Raw genomic sequence first — 23,672 nt, 5'->3', positions numbered from 1 at the left:
AGCAAGGCGAAACAAAGATACTCTAATAAAAGGCGTGGCCTGTCGCCTTTTATTATTATTACTTTTTTGGATATATCTCAGCCATTTGAAAACCAATTTTCATCAAATAAACATTGAATCCTTCTTAAAATTACATGCTCTTTCATATTTCATGAGAGGTTTCTCATTATCTCACTTAGGAATGTTCAAAACATGAATCCCCACCTCAACCAGTACTGTACAGTCCCTTTAAGAGACTTTAAACTTATAGGGATGGTATACAGTGTAGTTTTGGTTGAGGTTGGAGTTCAGCTTTTAACTTTGTGCAATATACTATACCTTAGAAACCACTTTAGAAACCACTTTAAGAAATGCTAAAAAGCATACAATTCAAATGAAATTCAATGTTCATTTGACGAAGATCGGTTTTGAAATGGCTGAGATTATATCCAAAAACAAAGTAAAAGAAAGTGATCGCTTTGTTTTGGATATCTCAGTCATTTCAAAACCGATTTTCATCAAATATACTTTGAATTCCTTGTAGAATTGTATGCTTTTTAACCTTTCATAAAGTGGTTTGTAAGTATCTCACACAAAGTTAAAAGTTGAATTCTCACCTCAACCAATACTATCATCCCTTTTAGGATGATAGCCTAACCTGCATTTACTGCCATTGCAAAATTTACCTTTGATATTAAAGAGCTAACTCCCGCGTTTCTTGTTGGTGAATGTAGTGCATCAATTTTTCTCTCCTCCTCTGCCATCCTTCCTTGGCATCATTGATGAATTCAGGAAAAAAAGAGAAGGAGCTCCTTTAATTTCAGGAATTCTGCAGAGAAGTCCAGCTGAATTGTTCACTGTGGCCGGCATGTTACCTGCCACAGTGTAGATTACACGCAGCCCCTCGCTGAAATCGGAAGACAAAATTATTCGCTGACCTTTTGTGGAGGAGCGCGCGGCATCGCGGAGAAACCGAGAAATAATCACTTTCCGCCCCAAAGTCTGAAGTTCAAATTTCAACGTCTTCGTCAAGCATTGCATGGTTTAGTGATGCGCCATTTTTTACTCTAGTACCTTTCACTGTGGATGTATGATTAACATTTTTCTTATTTTTCCTCCAGCATTTTCAATATTTCAAACAATTGTGTTAATGTGTTAATCACAGTTTAATAATGTTTGCTGTTTTTATACTTGTCATATCTTGAGTATAAACAAAAAGCTCCACATGATAGGGTAGTGTTTGACAGAACAATTTTCACCTGTTTGAAACTCTTGTTCATGAAATCCATGCACATCTGTGCTGCTAATATACAGATTGTAAGCAGCACTTACAGTCTGAAATTGTATGGATAACCTATAAATATTTTGCTAGTACAGGTGTATTGTCCATTTCTTTCAAAGTTTTCATCTTCCTCTTTCTTTTTATTTGCTTGTGTGTATTCCAGAAAGGAGTACCAACAAGATATGATACCATTAATTTCAGAAGAAATATAAAGTTACAAGAAATATTTGTAGGATGTTCTGTGTGTATATATTTGTACACAAATATAAATCATTTTATTTTGTTTCTTCATTTCTTTCATTTCCAACAATAAAAAAAAGATTGTATACAATCATAAACACAGTGTGATTGTCTGAATACTACAGTGTACAAACTGTAGGTATCTAAATATTTGCATACTGCATGTGAATTGTTACAATATGTGATGAGATAGCAGCTTAGAATTCATCAACATTATACGAGCAATGAGTAATTAGATAGGCTTACTTGCAAGCTCTGCAGTTGGCTACTACAGAGGTTGCATTTTTTATATAAATTTTTCTTCAGGGAAAATTACATTAAAGGATTAAGAAAATTACGATCTCTTTTTAGTACCCGATTGAATGACCAAAGATATCGTGCCACAAAATAAATGATGAATTTCAGTGGACGCGACATGTTTACATGCAAAAAGATGAACAGAGTACTTCATAGTTTTTATTACCGGATTCACTCTGGTTTGTTTCCTGATTTTTTTAATTTATTTTTTTATTTTTTTGCCATGTGAATACAAGTCATGTACATTGAACTTACGGTGTAACAAAATACAGGGTACATTTTATGTACAGTGCTGATACTGTTTTACAGATATTGATGGTTAAATGAAGAGCTTACAATGTGGTAATGTGCTGTAGTGTAAAGTGCATTAGTGTGGGGATGAAATGTGGATGAGAAAATGAGTCTAGAATCAGAGACTACTTTATTTATATCAGTCAGAGGGAAGAGAGAGGCGCATCCTCTTAGCTGTCATTCATTCATGCTTGGCCTAGTTGTTTCATTGGCTGCAGATTATGAATTCAGCAGGAGAGTGTTTCTCCCTTCTCTTCACCCTGTGCTTTTCGTGGGTAATCCTGTTAAACTGATGGCCTACATACTGTCTTCAAGACCGCGACTCGAGTGCGAGGGTGCTGTGGAAAGTATTCTGCTCTATGATTTGTATTTCTACTGCCTAGCTGGGTTAATGATCTAACAACTTTAAAGTCATTAATTGCTTGTTTTGTTTTGTTTTGTTCAGTAAATATTGTTGATTTTGTGTTGTTGAAAAGGCATTCTATATTGGTTGTTATTATTAGTAGTAATAATAATATTAGTAATGATAATAATAATAATAATAATGTTGTTGTTATTATTATTATTATTATTATTATTATTATTATTATTATTATTATTATTATGCAGTCCTTTCAATGATAAAAGTGTTACCCCATCCCATTCACTGCTGCATACATTTATATCGTTCTTCAACACATAATTTCTTCATAGAAGTCTGAGCTAACAGACTAAAGGGATAGGAAGAGATGGAACGTGATGTGGGGGGGTTGAAGGAAAATTGGGCAGCATTTCTCACTCTTGCTGATGGAATTTACAATGTAGGTCAGTGCTAATTGATTGTGCCACTAGCAAAGTTGCATAAAATGTCTGACAGGTATCTTGTTTTTGTTTTTGTTTTATTTTGTTCTTTGCTCATGGTGTCTGCCTCTGACACACTTATCCATGCACACACACACACACACACACAAAGATACACACATATCAAGTGCTGAAATGATTTTCTTCTTTCTTTGAGAAGATTGTAAATCATAACAATGCTTCTCTCCCAGCAGCTTTGCTTTTAAAGCCAAATGAATTTAGCACTGAAGACCATTAGACCAATTGCATAATTCCTCATGCAATTAAAGGATAAGCCCACCTTCTTATACATTAAGGATTTAGAGAATGCAGCAATATTAGTAAAACACATCAGTGAAAGTCTGAGGAAAATCGGACAATCCGTTCAAAAGTTATGAATTTTTAAAGTACAGTGTATCTGTGCAGTCACTGCTGGATGAGAAGACTACTACAGTGTATGATGTCACATGCGTACAACGATATAAGGAAAATAAAAAGAGAATTTCACAAAACTTTACTTTTTGAATAAAGTGCACATTTCTTCAACTTGTTACTGACGTATTGTAAGGGTAATATTATTCCCCCTGCCTTCTGAAAGAGAGAAGTCGAGTGTTCTTTTATTATGGGGAAAAAATGGAAATATGTTGAATTTTCTTTTTATTCTTTCTTTATATTGTTGTACACATGTGACATCACAAGCTGCAGTAGTCTTCTCATCCAGTCTCGACTGAGCAGAAACTTCAAATTGTCATAACTTTTGATCGGATTGTCCGATTTTCCTCAAACTTTCACTGATGTGTTCTACTATAAATATAGCTGCATTCACTCAACCCACATGTCTATGAAGGTGAACTTGTCCTTTAATAACATTTAATCTACAGCTTGGCTGAGAGTGATGTAAAATGACAGAACATCTTAATATATATGATCAGATCATGATTTTTTTTTCTGGTTACTTGATAATTTTGCCGATGTAGCAGTTCTCTGGATCTAAAGCATGTCAATCATTGTGTCAAGTATCATTATCGATTGAAATCAGTTACTAGTAAACCATTTACCTGACCTTAAATAAAAAGTAAACCAAAGTAAAATTTCTCTTGGTCTAAGTTCTATTTAAAGCACAATTTTCTGTAGTCTAGTTTACATTCATGAGCCTAACAAGTGTGAGAGGATGTGATACTGTATGTTTTCTTCTTTTCTATGCATTCATCCCAAGCATATGAATGGTTCTTATTTCAGAATCAATGCAAAATAGACAGCATACATGAATTACATTTGTAGATATATCTAATTCATTCATAATATCAGTGTGAGCTGGTGCTATCATACACGTTGTAGGTTTTGCCAGTAAATTGAGTGGGGATAGAATACAAATTGTTGAAAGACAAGACAATAGATAATGGAAAGATTTAAAAATAAGCTTGAGATAATGAGAGGACTAGTTACGATGATGATGATGATGATGATGATTTTGTTTGTGATTTGACTACCAAATCTTTTTGTGATTTGGGGTGGTGCATGCATCATTCTGTAAAATGCACAAACCGTAGGCTATAGGCCTACATTCATCCTCAGTTATCACATTGGAATAAGTTTAAAGCAACAGGAAAGTAACCTACATTGTGTAGATATCACTGAGATGGTGGTTTTATAACATTTTTTGGCCATTAAACAAGATAAAATCCTTGTGTACAACCTAATGTTGATCAGAATTTTATGGGATTCTGAGTGTTTCATTTACGCAATCAGCCATCTCCAAGGGATGCACACTGCATTCTCGTAATCTTGACTGGTTCCTCGTAATGAGAGAAGAGAAGTCAGGTGGTAAATGAAACGTGAAACCCTCCCATGCATAATACGCTCGGCGACTGAGGTGCACTTGTGGAGGAGGAGGAGGAGAAATGACATGAAAATTCCTCAGCCTCTCATCGGCGTACATCCACCAACCAACCGTCCATCCCTCCCAATCCCCCAACCGCACTCGCAAGGTAACCACGGTAATGATATTACTGGTGCGAGGTGAATTTTCAGGCGCAAGCCCGCGAACAATTAACGGCGAGCCCCAGAGACCCAAGCTGAAATATGAGATGCGCTCGCGACGATCCGCTCGCCCGCTCTCCCCCCCCCCCCAGTGGAATATATAATGATTCGCATAGCAGCCGTGTTGATTTAGCTGCCAGGAATTACAGGCAGACGCATGTTTTAACGACATTAGTCCAAATACCATGCTCTTCTCCCTGCTGCATGCTAACACAACTGGTGGCTACATCGTCATGTGATGTATGAGCCCAGCTTTGCCCAAGTGATAGATTTACCGCTACCAGATTTTTGCATTCCATGAGGTATTTTACATACGATGTATTCCAGGAGTCTCGCACATACAAGTGTACATTGTATGTTTCCAATCAACTTTATGAAAAAAAAAGAAGCATCATTGATGGTCATACCTTTTGAAGCTCCAAAAAGAACAAAATTAAAGAAATGCACCTTCACTGCATGTTTTTGTGTTAGAATATGCTATCCAAGTGAAAGCAGTACTCAATATATAGTATGGTGTATGTTTAAATAGCATGTAGGCCTAATGAACTGGTCCTTTGCAACGGAAAATAAAAAAAAAAACTTCACCCAAACATAGCAAATAAAAATATTAAAAACAAAAAGCCGAGCTTGCAGAAACAAACAAACTCATACATGTGAAATGAGATAGAAAATGCAACTTCATTCTACAGATGTATGACATTTCATTCCCATTATGTGCTTTATCATGTGATTTATGATCTCTGATTTTAAGAACTTACAGAAATTTTCTTCTTTAACCTTGTTTGTAGGTAAGATAGGATGGTAATCTGTCTGGCTGTATGAAAGGCCAACAATCTAATGAATGATATCATGAGAATTATGTGAATATAAACACAAGTGTAGGCCTACATGACTTGTGTAGGATAATCATTCATTCTCTATGTCAAGAGTGTTCCTATTATCATTTAATGGCCTCTCTGTCGTCGTGTGAATAGGACCTGAGACCAGATCGAGCTGCACAATAATGCTGCACTGCTCCATGATTTGTATAAAGTGAACATCTATCATTTGAGCTCCTACCATTGATTCTTTCTGCACACTCTCACATGCAGAAGTACAGTGTGTACACACATGCGGGTCAGGTTTTACGGTACATGTTGTATGCAGATTATTTGATGCACTGCTGCTGTGTTCATTGCTCTCACACTTTCTCTATTGCACAGCACATGCACACATTGTACACACTCAATGCACACACACACACACACACACACACACACACACACACACTGACAGACAGACGGACATACCTACTGTGTTGTAGGCCTATATTATTACACATTTTACATTGACCGTACATACACTTGTATATGATTTCCAACGACTTGTTATATTTCCATAACTAGATTACATGTTATGTAGAATGCATACTTGCATATGTGTGCATGCACAGACACACAGACACATACATTCACATTAATTTTGTTCGCATAGGCGCACAAACACACATGCCACCGCACCTCCTCAGCCCCTTCCCCCCCCCCCCACCCCCATCCCCATCCCATAGCTGTCACTCACCATTCTGAGCAGCTGATTCCCTACCACAGCCTGCCCAGCTAGCTAGGGACCTCATACATACACTAATCATGTTATGATAATGTGACACTCTTGACCTGAAGTGCTAGCTGCCTCAGTCCGTCTGACTTGGGTTCTCCTTCATGCGGTTTCCATGGCAACAGCTACTTTTAACAGGGAGGAAAAAAAAATCTTTCGACTGTGTGGAGTGTTACTAAAGAGTTTTCTCTCTCCTCTATCCCATTCCCTATTATAATTTTGCTTTTTCAATTCAATTGTTTTATTCTTAGAATTCTGGAAACAATTTCCCTTCCCCTCCCCCCATGTGTATCCTCATCTCTTATCTTTTCTTCTCCTCATCCTTCACATCTTCTCCTCTCTCTCCCCTATCCTCTTCTTCTCTCTCTTTTCTCTTTTTCTCCCTCCCACACATACACACACACACCACACACACATACACATACATACACACACACACACACACACACACACACACATTTGCATATGCATACAACTGTGTGCCACATATTTCAGTTGATTTTTTTTTCAATTAAAATCAAACTTTATTTCCAATGTCACATTTTATATACGATTTTGAGGGAAACAAACAGAAATTTAAGTGTTTACAATTTGCATGAAATTAATGGGTTGGCACTGTGTCTATAGTTCTTCAGCAAACTACATATAGTGTAGACCTACCGGTACATAGTGGGCTACCTGGTTCCCCCGGGGGGCATTTCATGAAGCATTTTGGTTGGATTTTTTTCTGACGAACTGTTACAAGCTACTGAAATCTTTACATATGATTGGCTGAGAGCAAATTTGTCTGACAACTTTGTCAGACAAAATGCTTCATGAAGTGCCCCTAGAACAACCTTTCTATGTAACATATTCAATTTGACTGTGTCAGTAGACAAATGCATCAACTTCTCATATATCTGAAGTCCTGAGAGAGTAAATCAGAGGTTTTCTATAAAGAACGTTTCTCACAAGAAAGTGGGAAATTAGTGATTGTGAGAGAATTAGGAGTACTACAGAAGTGTGATCATGGTCACATGACCAAGATGGCTGATCCTGGCTGTTTGCAGGGTGGCAGTATCGATGATTTATTGTCATTCAGGTAGTTACGACCTCACAAACTTTCTTAAACATTTGTCAAGTCTCAAATCATCTCTGGCCTGTTTATATTTTGCTTCTCTCTTTTTTTTTGCACTTTTTTAAAACCCTATGCCTTCAGAGTGAATGACTTTGGAGTTTAATTCTTCGTTCATGCAATGTGTACAAACATGTGCATGTACACTGTATGTGTATTTTCTTGTGGCAGTGAAATACAGACAAAATGTCCAGCCTCAAGGTATGGGCAGTACTAAACTTGCAAGTTTGGGCATGCACTCAGTGCATTGTCACACAGAGCTACTGGTATGTTCATGCCCGTTGGGAGTTCATGCCTGTTGGGAGATCATGCTTTCTGTGTTTTTACAGCTGTTTCCGTTCATCAGATTAGCTTGTCGAGGACCGAGTGACACATGGAATGTCGCCATTGCTCCCAGAAGTCGCTTGCTCGGTTCAGACTCTCGTTCACAAAGCACACAACTTCCAACTCTGGGGGAAACATAGATTATGCGTGGTATATCATCTTTTCTGTGTGGGGTGCTACATACGAGTGCACTTATGTGGAACTCTCATGTGATGGACACAAATTTGTGGTGCATTAGTGAAAGTGGATGTTTTCAGTGGGAAACTTGTCAGCATTTTATAGAGTAGCGTGTGAGAGGTATTGACAGAGTGTAAATCAAATGCTTCGGTAGTCTGTGGCTGGGCCATTATCGGTGACAGTAATGTTCGGACTTTGCCCCGTGAGGCGTTTTAAAATGCTGAAATGTACACAGACCTCTTCATTAGCGTGCTGGGATGTCTCACTCGTGTCTTTTTCTGTCTGTCTTTCTCTACACAGGCATCCAGAATGTAGCCAATACGGACTTACCATCTCCTAAACAGCTCCCTCGTCCGTACCTCAACCGACTCGGGACGCACATGTGGCCTCCGCCACCACTCAGAGCAACCAGGCACCTTCCCCAGACGTCGTCGCCATGAACCAAGCGGGCGAGCAGAATGCCGAACCTGCCCCTTCATCCTCCTCCACCTCCTCTGCCTCCTCCTCCTCTTCTCCTCCTCCGCCTTCCTCCTCCTCCCCTCCTCCATCCTCCTCCATCTCATCGAATTCGTCGTCGTCTTCATCATCGTCGTCGTTGTCCTCTTCCACCTCCACCGCCTCGGAGACGACACTGGCAGACGAACCGAGGGGAACGGCAGCCAAGAAGGTTGTCTCCGTTCTCAAGCGCAAGCGGGCCACCAGTTCAGAGTCCACCCCAGACGAACCGACGACCGATGAACCCGATTCCAAGAAGTCCAGACTGGATAGTGGTAATGATACACCACCAATCACTTTGTCTTTCACTTTTCTTTGAGTGTAGTCAATCATTAGCTCATGCTTATTTTGGGAGTGGTGCAATTAAAGAATAAAATCTTGATGATGCATGAAAGCTCAGCTCCCCATAGTGTAGTGCACACCATGGCCGGCGCCACGTTTTCAAAAGTTGGAGGGGGGGGGGGGGGGGGGGGCCACTTCAGACTTCTGGTGCCACTTCCGGATTTCACCAGCTAACAAGCAAAAAAACAAAGAAAAACCCAAAAAAGGTCTTCAGCGCAAAACAAAGCCTTTCTGTGCTCACACTTCTAGGTTTCTATCTATTTCTTTCTAGTGCCACTTATGTACACACTTCCGGGGTAAAAAAGTGGTGGGCAGGGGGCCCAAAGTGGTGACACCTTATGTATTCCTTGGTATGGTGCCGGTTTTGCCGGCCCTGCACACAATGTGAGCACAATGACAGAGGTCTTTATTTGAGTGTAAATTCTTGATCTTACCCTAAATCTCTCTGGGTACCTTGGAGATTTTCCATACCCTTCCCCATACGAAGTAATGTCTAGATTGGCTAAGAATATGTGTAGTATGTTGGACAGTGATAGTTCACTTGATGTGTCATGATGAAATATCTCTGTAAAACAATCTAAAATTAAGTAAATTAGCATAAATTGCAGTTAGTTTTATCTTCCAGTAAATATTAACCACTAAGTATTGGATAGCATTTACAGGTAGCGAACTCTTCTATCAGTGCTGGTGAAGGGTCATGTAATTGCACAGTGTATAGTCGTTGGCATACAAATTGTTACTGGCACTGCTGCAGTTTTGGGCAGTCTAGTGTGGGAGAGAGGAAGGTGAGTTAATTCGCTAATCCAGTCACGCACCTGCACTGGTCCATTTCAAGGGACACGCCCCTTTTCCCTCACCCCAATATGGGCTTCCCTAGGGCCCCCCCCCTTTCCCACTCTTCTCCACCTTCCCCCCTCTCTCCCCCTCCCCCTTCCACAACATCTGTAAATCAACTGGTCAACTGTAAGGTTTTATCCCATGTGGGGATAACAAGTGAGTAATATACACTAATATGCTCCCTAAATCTTTTAGCTAGGAAAGTGATGTGTAGATGACAGAAGGCAAAGCCAGTTTCTGCCACAAAAGCATTAGCCTGTTACTTTTTAAAAAATAAACTTGCAGTGATAACTGTAGATTTAATTAGTGACTGTATTGGGGGAAAGTCATGTTGCTACAGCGAAGATTGGATACTATTTTTAAAAAAACCAAGTTAAAACCATATATGTAAACAGTTTGCAAGCCTCAATGTGGCATCACGATTTTGTACACAATAAAGAATGGATGTTGATGTACATTTTTATGTATAAAAGCATGGTGCAGACATTGTGTACACTCTATCAATGTCGAATCAGTTTCTAAGGGAACATGAATACTCTCTCATAGCCAACAAAGAACTTTATCTTACGTAGTCATGTGTACATGTAGTCTCGGTTTGAAATAGATTGGCACATGTGTGTGTGTGTGTGTGTGTGTGTGTTTGTGTGTGTGTTCTGATTCTAAACTGAAGTGGATATCTTGGCTCACGGTGAAGCTTGGCTCTGTACTCCTTCCTACTTCAGTCGAATGTGATCAAGATCCACTTTCATTTATGGCAGGAAGAGGTATCCAGAGTAACATAAATGACAACGTGATGTTTGTGCACCCAAGCACTCTGTCACTGCGGCATGAGTCAGGGTCCAAAAATTAGTGCCTCATGATGTTTATGTGTGATTGAGTATTTACTGTGTATTTGCGGAAGTGGATACAACAAATATTGTCAAACTTCTTTCGTAATCAATTATTACATTTCTCACAATTTGCAAGGGAAAGCTTCAAAATATTTCAGTTTCTGTAATCAGCTGTTTGAAAATGATGCACATAGAAACCAGAATAACAAAACAGTACAAAATTGCATTTCCTCATTATATCTATGAGTTTTGGATATATGATCTTCAGCTATTTCTATCACATTTGATTTCATTTGGAAGTCCAATTAATTCTCTAGTATTCATTAATTCATTGGTCCCTCCATTAATATCAAAACAGTAATTATCCAAATAAAACCACTAGTATGCAGCAGCTGGTATTCAAATGGCAGGCAGCGACATTCCAAGCACGTTTGAACAGTTTTCTTTCATATTATCATGCTCTCAAGTAGTTTATAGGGCCATTGAACCTTTTCCTTTCCATGTTAAGTTGTCTATCCATGATGATGGTGTCTCAGCAAGGGCTAAATATATCATCATCATCCATTGGTACAATTAGAGAGAAAGATTGGGTCCGCTTGCTGAACAGGAATTCCCATCTAGAGGTCGGCCTGGAAATTGGCACATCCGTTTCAGGTTTTTTCGTCCCCATACCTGAAGCAGGAACATGTGACATGGCGCGATGTGGTAGTCTCCTCGTCTGCCTGCATTTCCGCCCCGAATCCAACGACGTATGGTAGTGATTGAACACTTTATCGGTGGCCTCGTGAACTTTGCGAGCCCGGAGAGGGAAAGCGATGATACTGAATGTGTTTATATGATGCCAATATTGGCTGCCCTCCAATGACACGAGTGGAAACTGTTTTGTGATATTAAAGGGGTGGATGAAAGGGGAAAGACAGTTCAGCTTGTGGATCGATGAGGATACATTTTTTTGTTGTATGACTGTGTCTCCATTTGCTTTGCACGGTGATTCACCTGATAAAAAATGTTTGTTTGTTTGCAGATACTCTTGTGCATTTATTTAAAAAAGAATTAACAGCAGTGATAAGTAATCAGGTGATAAACAAATAATGTGGTTTACATTCAATGTAATTTGTTTGATAAGCTATTAAAATACAATTTTGATCAGTGCAAAAAGTGAGCTCTCACTGTCAGTAGCAATTGCTTGAAGCAATAGTAGGTTATGTCCACTTTATCATGAGATTATCATCATACACACGCTCTCTCTCTGTTCAGCTGCAAATACCATATGATGGATAATCTCTCTATTTTACATCTTATAGCAAGATTGTTTGAAATTATCTGATGAGATCCATGTGTCCTGCCATTGGAATCTCTCCCTTGACCTGAGTGAACGACAGGTCACTTACAGAGTGTTGCATTTTTGTTTAAACTGTGGTCAGTTTCAGTTTCTGCCAGGCTATTGTTCAATGATGAAAACTTCTCCATCATGGTGCGTGTATTAATGAGTGTGCACATGTATCATAAAAATGCTGCATGGTTATAGGTGTAGTGTTGATGCTGGATGTCCACAAATTAACAGGGAAAAAAAAAATCTATTTAAGCCTTGCAACCAGACTAGGTGATCCCCGTCATGGACGTAGCGCACGTAATGTCGGGGATGAGTCACTTCGATTATCTGAGCGCACAAAGAGAGAAGAGACTGCAGTAGATACTGTATGGACATTCCCTCAGCTGTTGTAAAGCCGTAGACATCATCACGATGGCCACAAAACGTGTCTAGGCCTGTTGTCGGGTAGCTGCTTCCACGGCAACAAGCAGCGATAGCCTTTCTCCCGCACACCCACAGAGCAGTGTTGTCAAATGTTGAATACATAAAAACTGACCGCATAATGATAAAGACGCAGCGTGACGGTCTTCTATGCTTCACGCAACCAAAAGATGAACAGTCAGTCATGAAGAGCTCAAAAAAGTATAGAAGTAGACTATCTGTTGTTTTGTTTTAAATGTGCTGCACACTGAATGCAAATCTCAATCAAAATGTTAAAAATGATGACATCCCCCTGATTTCTCTGACATGGAAAATGACAGGAATGCCCATGAGTTCAAATTAACCAGGGCTGTCTCTAACATTTTTGTGATATCAGGAGCAGAGAGTTAATGTAGAAATTAAAACTTGGCAAATGCATTTTCTTCTTTCTATTGAGTAACTAATCTTATTTTTTAACCGGTATGTTTTCAACTGAATGATTTTTGGTCCATGGTGCAGTAAGTGTCATCAAATCACTTCTAAAGTCCATCTTGTCTTACATACATGTAATGTGTAATGTCTTCTAAGGCAGTGTATGAATGGACAATTTGAAGAATATCATAGACAAATTTTGGTTTACTTTTGGTTGGGTTTTGGGTATATGAAAGTGGTAGCACTGTTTAATATTGATAAGATATTACAGTTCTGAATAGTTTGTGTCAAATTACAACAACTGTAGTAAACCCTGTTTTGGTAAGGGGTACTGGGAAATGTTGAAGGATGTGTGCCATTCACCATTTTGGTAGATTTTGGGCATGCTCAGTTTCCTTGACAAATTATTGTGATCGGCAATTAGTGGGATATTTCTGCCCATCTGTCTTAGTAAAAAAAAAAATAAAAATCTTGGTATTTGGATCTTGATCATTATCCTGTTACTTTATCTGTGTAAATGCGAGTTCTATAATTATTGTATACATTTTATACAGTCTCAGATTGTGTGAGATTTTACTGAAAGAAATGAATTATTTTTATTATGTTTCCTATCCAGGGTCAGGGGATGATGGAGAAGGGATCGTCAGGAGGAAGAAGAGGAGGGTCGTCTTTGACGGCGTGACGGTTTTCTTCTTCAGACGCACGCAGGGTTTCACTTCGGTGCCAAGTCAGGGTGGATCCACGTTAGGTAAGAGCAAAACTCCTTACATTCAGGAATGTGAAGCTGGCTGGATTCATGATCAGGCTGCTTAGAATGCAAAGGAAAAAGTTCATATATTTGAGGATTTATATCACTCTCAATTTTTGTGATGCTGACAAAGACTTGCATCCCAAGAATCCTTTCTCTTGTCATTATTCAGTAAAATTTACAGAATTGTCTCAATGAAGCCACTCTATAGGAAATCAGTGACATGTAGTATAATTTGGTGCAATTCTATACATCACAATTGTGAGAAAAGGGTGAGTTGGAGGATCTAAATCATTTTTGTTGAGGGGGGGGGGCAGGAGTTTGTCATATTCTTGAACTATTATAGAATGGGCTTTAGAATCTGTGCAATCTGATTGGTCAATTATCATGCATTGATTTTTACTAATCCACACTGAGCTAAGTGTCCGGTGAAATCTGAATGCATGGCTCAAGCCTTGTATCTAGTGTTGTAGGTGCACCAGAAGTATGAGGAGGAAAAGGGTTGAATTTCTTGAATTTACAGGCCCATTTTATAACTTTGGAAACAGATTAAAACCCACTCGCGCTCATGGGTTTAAACAGTTCCAAAGTTAAACCTGTGCATCCAATTCTCACCAATCCACTCTGTCCTGTGCGTCATTTGTATACTGACGATGAACGCAATGCCCCCAAATGTTTCTCTCTCTTTTTTTTTTTTGCAAAATGGAGAAAGTTTCAAAGCCCTTTTTTACTTGGAAAAAGATATTCGGAATAGGAACAAAACTGAAGTCTTTATGCAAATAAAAAGCCACAGTAAGTTTGACCTCTTAACTAGAACTTTTTGTTTTTTCTATGGCAGGGCCCTTTGAAGACAGTATCCTGTAGAAAGAGAACTTTCACAGGATATGTTTATTTTTAGAAGAAGTCACAATTATAAGATATTTGTAAGTAATAAAGCAATCTGCATTAAAGAACATTGATGCTTTTAACATTAAAGAAAGCCATTAGTTCTCTTTCCAAATACATGAAAATGATGCATAAGAAAGCAATGCAAAACAAAGTAAGAGATATGAGTAAAATGTAGTTAAACTTTTGAGATTTGCTTGAAGGGTCGAGTCACTGGACTCTCGATTAATATTTTTTTTGGCAGGAATAGTCCTTAGGCACTAGATTATTCATGAATTTTATTACTATAGCTAGGATAATTGCGTTGTGTTATTAGGATTTGAGCATAACCTATAGGGGAAAGCTGTTAGATTCCGCACTAATATTGATACTTCCATTATCGGGGTTGATTTGTAGTCTGTCGGTACTCAGTTTAAAGACATAACCACCTGCTTGAGAAAACCTCTCTCCCACTCACTCCCCCACCCACCCACCCCTCCCAAAAACAACAACACAAAAAATGAACCCCAATGTATTCCCTGCTGAGGAGGGTTTTAATCTGTAGTTGCACCCATCTTGCTTTTGGTGTTCATGTTCCCTCTCAGCCATGTCAGCTACTGTTAAACTTATACCATAGCTGGCCTTGCTCAGGAACATTTCCCCCTCCCCTTCCCTCCCTTCCCCCTCCTCTCCTCCACTCCCCCCCCCCCCCCCCCCCACCAATTCATCTTTCTCGAAGATCCCTGCTCCCCGTCTGTGGCCGCCACGCCAAACATTGCTCAGCCGCAGTAGGAAGTCGCGGCTTCCTGCCGTCAAACAAGCGCTCTAAATTTGGCCCGTGCCATGCCGCGATCGCGGAGCTGATGAAAGACACTTTCTTGATTATCCTATACCTCTGCGTCTCTGTGAATGATCAGAGCGAGTGGACAAACCTTCCCAAATGTCAAACTATCATATGTGGTTACTCCATTTACTGTTATTGCCAAATAACTTCTTTTCTATTTCATGCCACTTGAGATTTATAAACTCATTTTTTAGTTAGATAATGCAAGGTAGAGTTGAATTATTGTAAAGGAAGTCCAAATTAACCTGTTTTTCACTCGGCAATTGGTGCTGTATACCCCTGGCAGTATGTGTAAGGCAAAGGGTAGTGTAAAAGATTGTAGCTCTGTGAAAAAACCAAGCAAAAAATTGTCACTTTCTGCCCATATCTGTGCTTTTATTGCTCATGGAAAGAGATATGGTCTTCACTGTTTGCTATTTATTCTTACTTATTTTACAGCATAAGTGGGCGGACTAATGATTCAGGTATTTTAAAAACAGAAAAAAATCATCGAGGTTCTTCGTTAATATAATGCAAGTGTTCATGCAAATCCTCTAGAATTTCATAGCAACTCATACTGGGCCTTGTAAACCTTGATATTTTATAAACCAGAGAATTCTTGGTCACTGCATGTGCAGAGATGCCAACTATTACTTTTTTTCTCCAAAATACTTCAGGTTTTATGGGGAAAAAAAGCTGTTAAATTCTCAAATTTTGTAACTCTGTGTGTCCATTTTGCAGGAAAGGCAAAAATATTCCTTTCCTCCATCAAAAATAATTAAACCTTTATTAGCCATGCTGTGAATACAGCAATGCTGTTCTGAGCATAGCCATCCTTGCATGTGGGTGTGCTGAGAAAGCCAGATACAGTTGTATACGTTGTGCGTAATGATACAAATGTTATCTCATAGCTCCTGTGTGGTCATTAATCAGTTATATATGTATCTTATCATTCGTGCCAAACATCCAATTTGTAATGATTCCCATTTAAATGCACCTTGCTGATATAAATGCAAATGGAAATGGTAGATCAATAGAATAATAAATTTTTGTTGGAAATAAAGACAGAGCACCTCAAAAACCATACAGAGTGCCTAGAAGCATCAGAGACTGAGAATCCTACCATACTTGAATAATGTTTACCTGTGATATCTTTGTGTTCTTATGAACTTTGGATAATTAACAGGCAATATATCACAGTGTCCGATTTCATTTAGGCTGACCAGTGTAGTTCTGCAGGCTACATTTAAAAAAAGAAAGAAAGAAAAAGATTGACTTTAAGGCTTGGCACTTTTCCATAGTGTGTTGTTTCGCGCCTTTTAAATAGCATGTTGCAACTATGATGTTGAATGGCAGGAAAGACTTCAGCATGTTGAAAGGCTTTCAACAACCCAAATGGCTTCACAATTGGGAGGCCCAGTGGTTAATTTTTGGCAACAAACTTGCAAAATGCTTCATCCCTGGCTCAATTCTCCTTGACATTTTCATGTAAAGTTGATTCTCTGTTCAGTGAAGTTCATCAAAAACATCTTTCTGACAACATGTGTAGACTAGGCAACCTGTTTGAAAATATCAAATTGGGAATGAGAAACGTTTGTTTGTTTGTTTTCAATTTTAGTTCATTGTTAGCTGTTCAATTGTTAGCTGTTCATTTCACGTCATTTTTTTTCCAAAATAGCTAATAAAAGTCAATATTACATGTGCATGTACATGTGTTGTCACTTAAGTGAACAAATTACACTTACAGAAGTGAGAAAAATATACAACTCAGAGTAGATTTAACCTATTCAAAGCAAAGTACAATGTCATAATTCACATACCTTTTCAACGAAATTGCCTTCTTCTGTTTACTAAAGTTTATTGCAAACAAATGCTTTTGGCACTCGTATAAAAAATTCGTCTAAAACAAACAAACAAACAAACATTATTGCAGTTTAGAATTTTAAGCACTGCATAGATTTCCTGATGATTGCAGATTAGACATTTTTATCTATTTGTCTTTTGCCGTTATGACAGAACATTTGAATGTGAAGTTTATATGACAGTAATTTAAAAAAAAGATGGTGAGGGAAGATCACTAGACACTGATTGTGATGAATCATCCTCTAGAATGTCTTGGCTTCCAACACTGATGTCACCGTGGTCTCCACTAGACAGATTACCCTTTTGAACTTTTGAGATTTCCTTGAAAATTTCACTCTTGAATGGAGATAATACAGTCCCACTCGACTCTCCTTCAAGAAAAGAAAGAAGGATAAAATGCCCCCCCCCCCCCCCCAAAAAAAAAGAAGAAGATGATTCTGCTGCATTGTTATTTATTCACTTTTGTTTTGTTTTGTTTTGTGTTTTTTTGTTTTGTTTTTTTTTGGGGGGGGGGGGGTGTGAAATGAGACATCAAAGGAAACATCAGATTACCCAAACTTTCTTTGTATGTGTAATTGAGGGAGCGGAGGTGCAGCTAAAAATGCACCTTTGTTTGCTGTACAATTTGTACCTGCCATCTTTATGTTCTGTTTGGATGTCTCCATGGAATTATATTGCAGGTATACAATCGTAGGCATCAACTTCAGATGATTCCCTGCTCCAGATTCTGATTGGAATAGGCATAGAATGTCCAGATTGAGTCAGAACAGTGATAGTGCCTGAACCATTTTCTATCAATTGTACTGTACCACAAGCATTCTGTCTCTTTCACTACATGACATAGAGCTTCCACTTCAATTTCATTAAAAAAAAGACTGAAGATTAGAAAAACAGATTCTTATTTCCAATATTGAGATCAATTTCAGATTGATATCTTCTGGCACAGTTTGTGTGAACTTCTTCTCCTTCGAGGATACTGCAGGGAAATGCTTTTTAGATACAAAATGTTCATATTTCATAGAAAGTTGATTTATTCATCTACAGGTTTAGAATTAATGAAGCAGTAATGATTCAAGCACAAGAGGTTTTCTTTAAACACTACCAAAATGTTGCAAGGCATTTCTTATTTTCTGTACCAAAATATTTAATGGGAGGGCAACCAATGCTATTTTTCCTCCAGTGCGCAAATGTAGTTTGCTTTGATTAGTGACAATTCTATTAAAGCAATATCTGTTGTGAGTCATACAAGCATGCTACATGCCTTGAAAAGTGCCGGTATGTCAGCAATTTGAAGACTGAGATGGACAGGATATTATTAGTGAGATTGACATGGCGCTCCTTATTTTAAAGTTTAGCTCAAAGTTTTAAACTTTGATGGTTAGCTCGCGTTTTATCCCCATATAGATGCACTTGAAAGTTAGCAGATTAGTTGATGAACAGGACCACATGATTTCTTAGGGTTTACACTCTACCCATGAGCCATGGGGGTCCCCACTCATAGTTCTATTAGCATCATATGGCCAGGATAATCAATGAACTCAAGAGTTAGTGTGACTTCTCCGTGAACCCTATTCCCCTTTAGCTTTCGGTCAACCATCACTGCGTGCTATACACTACAGTGGACTCCAGTTATAACAAAGTCCTCTGGACTGGCAATTTTCTTTCGTTATATATCGAAATTTTGTTATAACGGAACAAATAAGAAATAAAAAACATAGAGCAGAAAATGTTGCAGTTCAAATTTTACTTTGTTATAACTGGAATTTTGTTAAAACTGGAATTTTGTTATAACCGTGTTCGTTATAACGGGAGCACACTGTATTGTATCAATGCACATTTACAGGTTTATCACTAGACTGTGTGTATGTATTTCTTCTGGTTTTGTGGTCCAACTATTGAGTGGAACTCTCACTCAAAAGTTAAATGTGCAGTGTTGTGTGGACACGTAGTACACTGTAGTTTTAAAACTGCAAGCTAATCATTGAAGTTGAAATTGTTGAGTTAATCTCCAAGATAAGACACATTGTATGTGTGAACCTTCATGTAACTATTGTCAGCTGTGCCCTGCCTCAAGAAAAGATTCTGGTGTGAGATAAGATAACAGTTTGCTGTCAGATGGACACTTTCCAGTGCCCCATGTGTTTGACCTATTACTGCATTGATAGCCTGACTGTTTGCTAGTAACACCTGGAATTTCCAAGCATCTGCCAGCTTGTCAAACCTCACTTATGCTTCCGTAAGGATGGTTTCAGTGTAAGAAATTGTGAAAAATTGTATCAGAGCCATCACCCTAGTGTTCATCTTTATCATGTATCTGACAGTGAAGCTTCTGAGGAGTGCTTCATCTTTGAATAGTCTTTGATTTGTTTGTTCTGCTTTCAGAGGAGAAAGAATGCGTAGTGGTAATTTGAATGTAAAATTGACAGAAGATTGTACCAGTTGCATCAGTGCAATTGTGTGACTGTAATTTCTAGAGAGAAAAGCATTCTTTTTCTGTCTTTGAAAGTGCCAATAAATTCTAGACAAGTTTATGTGAAATGACTCTCATATCAAAAGGCAATCACCATGACAGATGATCTAGAATATACACTGATAGATGGTGCACTGCCCTCTTTTATGGAAGAGTGCAAGAAAAGTCACTGCCTTTAATGAGAGATGAGTTATCTTGCAGTCCTAACAAGTTTTCCATTGATTCTTTTCCTTTTGCTGCATATTCAAGGCATGGCTTCGAGGCACGACCACATCGGCAAGTTCACCTTGAAGCAGTTTGCCCTGTCCCAGGAGAAGACGCACCGCGCCATTCTCCGCAAGCAGCTGATGGAGCGGCGGTGCCAGCAGCTGAGGGATTCGCCGTGCGGCAACATGGCCCTCCGGGAGGCAGAGTCGGACCTGGACGAGGAGCTGGACAACATCAACATCAACGACTACTACTTCCTGCAGCCCATCCCCACCAAGCAGCGCAGGCTGCTCCTGCGGCGGGCTGGCGTGAAGAAGATCGACAACTCCGAGAAGCTGGAGCTTAAGCGTATACGGTTGTCACGGGAATCCTGCGGATGCGACTGCCAGATGGTTTGCAATCCAGAGACCTGCATGTGCAGCCTGGCGGGAATCAAGTGCCAGGTGGACAGACAGTCTTTCCCGTGCGGTTGTACCAAAGAGGGCTGCCAGAACCCCAACGGAAGGATAGAGTTCAACCCTTCCCGTGTCAGGACACATTTCATCCACACCGTGATGCGGTTAGACATGGAGAATCGTCATGAACCGAAGAATTTGCCGGGTGAGAGAGACCCCGATTGCTTTGAAGGTCCCCCGGATGTCAGCACCATCTCTCAGCCCCTCGATGACTGGGCACACCAGCCCTCCACAAGTAGCAGCATGATGTATTCAGGAAGCCTCAATGGGAGAGATTACTACGGGAATGGGGAGCCAGCAGAGCCTGGATGCAGCTCGCCCTTGTACCCAAAGTCTTGTGATGCGTACGGTAGTGGCAATTCAGTGGAGGAGAACATTCCAGTTGAGGTGCACCCTCCAAGGCAACACGACCTCATTCCACAAATGCTGCATTTCAATGAGTCAGAGGACGAGAGTGCTTTGACCCAACCCATCGCTCCCCTCTGTAACGTCCCACTACCCACAATGCCTTGCTACGACAGCTCGGAGGACAATCTCAGCTCGTCGTCTGAAACGACGTCCAGCTCGGAGGGGAGCTCAAACTACGAGCTGAACGAATGCGGGGCACCTTTCAATTTCAAGCCCACAGCTGATTACAACCTTGCCAGTAGTCTAGTGCAATCCCCGGAGGTCAACAGTCTGTCCCAGGGTCCCAGTGTGGAAGGCAACTTGCCACACTTGACCCCACTGGAGGTCTCCAATGTCTTCTCAACCAACAGGCATTCTGTCCATGATTCAAATAATAAAACCTACACTGAACTTAAGCAACCAGATAGCTATTCCAGCAGTAGCTTCACGCCTGGACTCTACAATCCAGAAAATTCCGCCCATAGCAGCTATAGTGATATGTTTATACCGTATGAGAGTTCAAAGGTCACAGAATCCATACCTCTTACCCTCTCGTCTTTGGCGCCAGAGCCACTGACATATACCACCTGCAACAGTCCAACTACATCCAGTACATACACAGTGCTGAGTTCACTGAATTCTGTAGATTCCCTTGCAGAGATGCAAGAAACAGCTCTTGCAACAAGCAAATTAAGTTCAGTGTCATTTGGCTTGACTGATGATCCCAGTTCCTCCTATGCCCAACCAGAACCCCTTTTGTTCAACCCTAACTCAGTAAGTCAACTCTATGATGCAGCCTCAAGCTACCCAGCTACCACTAGCCAAGATGATGGTCATGGGAATGAAGCAGCTGCAATGGAAATTCGGGAAACCCTGCCATTACTGAGCACTGAAGACACCACAGATTCTGCACCAGCTGCGGAAGCGATTGTTGCAGAGTGCTCTTCCAGTGGAGGAAAGACAACAGGGCCGTTGGTGGATCCAGAACTGTCATTAGAAGACTCAGAGGAGCATGTTGACTCAGTCCAAAGTTCACAGACAGATCAACTCCCACTAAATGACACCAACTCCAACCCATGCTGCAGCACAACTCCACCAGGTCACCGTGAATTCCCCTCAGCTCAGAGTGCGAGAGACATTCAAGATGGTGCCAAGGATGCGGGAGAGGCTGTGGCAGCAGTCGATGCAGGACATGCTGGAGATACTCACGGAAGCAGCCCAGAGGATGCCAGTGCTTGCGTGCCAGAGAGCAATTCCCCAGAGACACATTGCAGCGAAAGTACTGTTAGTGACAATGTGAATGCCGAAGAGCCGTGCGGGCAAAGTTCTATTGAGTGTGTTGGTGATAGTGAGTGTGAAAATGACAGTATTTGCCCATCCCAGTCGACTCCCAGTCATCATTCAGTGCAACCAGTCAGAACTGAAGAATCTCAGATGAGTGCTCAATTGCCAAATGAACTTGTCTCATCTTGCGCCGACGCGCCAGATGTCTGTTCCCCTGCAGCACCCAACTCCAATGGACCAATCTCTGAAGAGAAGTACTCAGTGGGACCAATCGCTCACGTAGACAAACTGCCTCACCTCCATCCATCTCTTAACGGGAAAGTCCCAGTCCTGACCCACTTGCCAAACGAAGCCCTCGTGGGCAACGCCATGGACCTTGCCAAGAAGATCCAAGTGATGCGGGGGAACAGCGAGGGTGAGACCACCCCCTCCGTGTCCTCCATCTCGCCCGATTCCCTGAGTCCCGACGGAGCCATGTCGGATGACCCCTTCAGACAGGCAGACGACCCGTCAGCCATCGACGAATCATCTTTCAGCAGCTCAGACAGTGCCGTCGGTCACATGACGGGAGTCAGCTTTCCTGAGATATCGTCCGCCCTCCCCCTGGTCCAAGCTGGCCTCTCTGATTAGACCTTCTTGGGCTCTCATATTAGGCACTGACAGATCATTTGACAATGACTATCTATAGATACTACACTGTATGATGAAGTAGTGAGAATGCATACAAAATCCTTTTTTTGTGTGTGTGTATGATTTGATAAGAAATGCTTGTGCAAAAATTTGACAATCAGTCGTTAGATATGTCAAGTCTTGCCAGATTCCTTAACTCTCTTGGTGTCAACTTGATGATAGTCATTGATTCTTTAATTTCCATTATCTTTTTTCCTTTTTTGGGTCGCTTTGAAGGAATCTTTCTCGAGCTGTATCCAAAAAGTGAGTCATGAACATAAAGACTGTTTTTCAGTCCCTTGATTAATTGAGATTTGTTTTAATGAGCCTGACAAAAAGTAAGGAAAAGCAATCAAATCATGTGGTGTTAATCTGTTCCAAAGTCAGGACATCATCAAACGCCGTGACTCGAATCTTTCCGGTAAATGCAATCATCTCAAGACGTGTGTGAGGTCATCACTCTCTGTGCATCTCACTGTGAGATTGCCACAATCTGCCAAGTGCTGCCCCTTCTCAAAGTGCAAATAGTGCCATCATATACAAAATAGTTTCTGGGAGAATTAGGCACACCTCTGTCATGGACATCATTCAGCTTGTGCTCTGTAATAGGTATAATGGGTCAACTTTTGTGAAATTTCAGGATTTTGGGTGAAAAAAGTTCTTCCAGGCTGTGTATCACCAACATACCTTTCTCATCAACATCTTGCTAGAACTTTATCAACTCATTTGTCCAAGGGATACCTCATTGCTGTGTTCAAAATCCCTGTGGTGCTGTGAACCTGTTAGTGTACTTTTAGCACAAACACAAGTCTTAACAAAGTCATATTCAACTCCTCTTCCCCCCCCCCCCCAAAAAAAAAAAAGGTACTGATTGAATTAATTGCTGCAGGTTTTGCCCTGATCATAATTTTTTTTCTCCAAAAATAAAATGGAAAAAACAACAAAGAATTTCATGAATTTGAATAACAAAGCAGTACCCGCTGCATGCTATAAGTATTAGAACCAACACTTGCTGTCGGGCGAAAGCTCGGTGGTCTAGTGGAGATGACGCCTGTCCGGTGATCAGGAGGTCGTAGGT

General features: G+C 40.3%; 1 protein-coding gene across 1 annotated transcript in view; it reads left to right on the top strand.

The window, feature by feature from the left end:
• Positions 1–23,401, top strand: part of LOC139723497 (uncharacterized) — a 43,101-nt gene extending 19,700 nt beyond the window's left edge. The window contains exons 2-4 of the mRNA XM_071634737.1: positions 8,457–8,926; positions 13,441–13,572; positions 19,842–23,401. Of these exons, the coding sequence (XP_071490838.1) occupies positions 8,593–8,926; positions 13,441–13,572; positions 19,842–22,555 (3,180 nt within the window). The 5' untranslated portion in view covers positions 8,457–8,592 and the 3' untranslated portion in view covers positions 22,556–23,401. The remainder of the gene's footprint in view (positions 1–8,456; positions 8,927–13,440; positions 13,573–19,841) is intronic.
• The last annotated feature ends 271 nt before the right edge of the window (positions 23,402–23,672 follow it).

This window comes from Diadema antillarum, unplaced genomic scaffold (genome assembly GCF_040938485.1).
Source record: "Diadema antillarum isolate AM-2024a unplaced genomic scaffold, OU_Dant_1.0 scf00000192, whole genome shotgun sequence".
Lineage (NCBI taxonomy): Eukaryota > Metazoa > Echinodermata > Echinoidea > Diadematoida > Diadematidae > Diadema > Diadema antillarum.
Note: the sequence above shows the minus strand (reverse complement) of the source record. Positions and strands in the feature narration are given on the sequence as shown.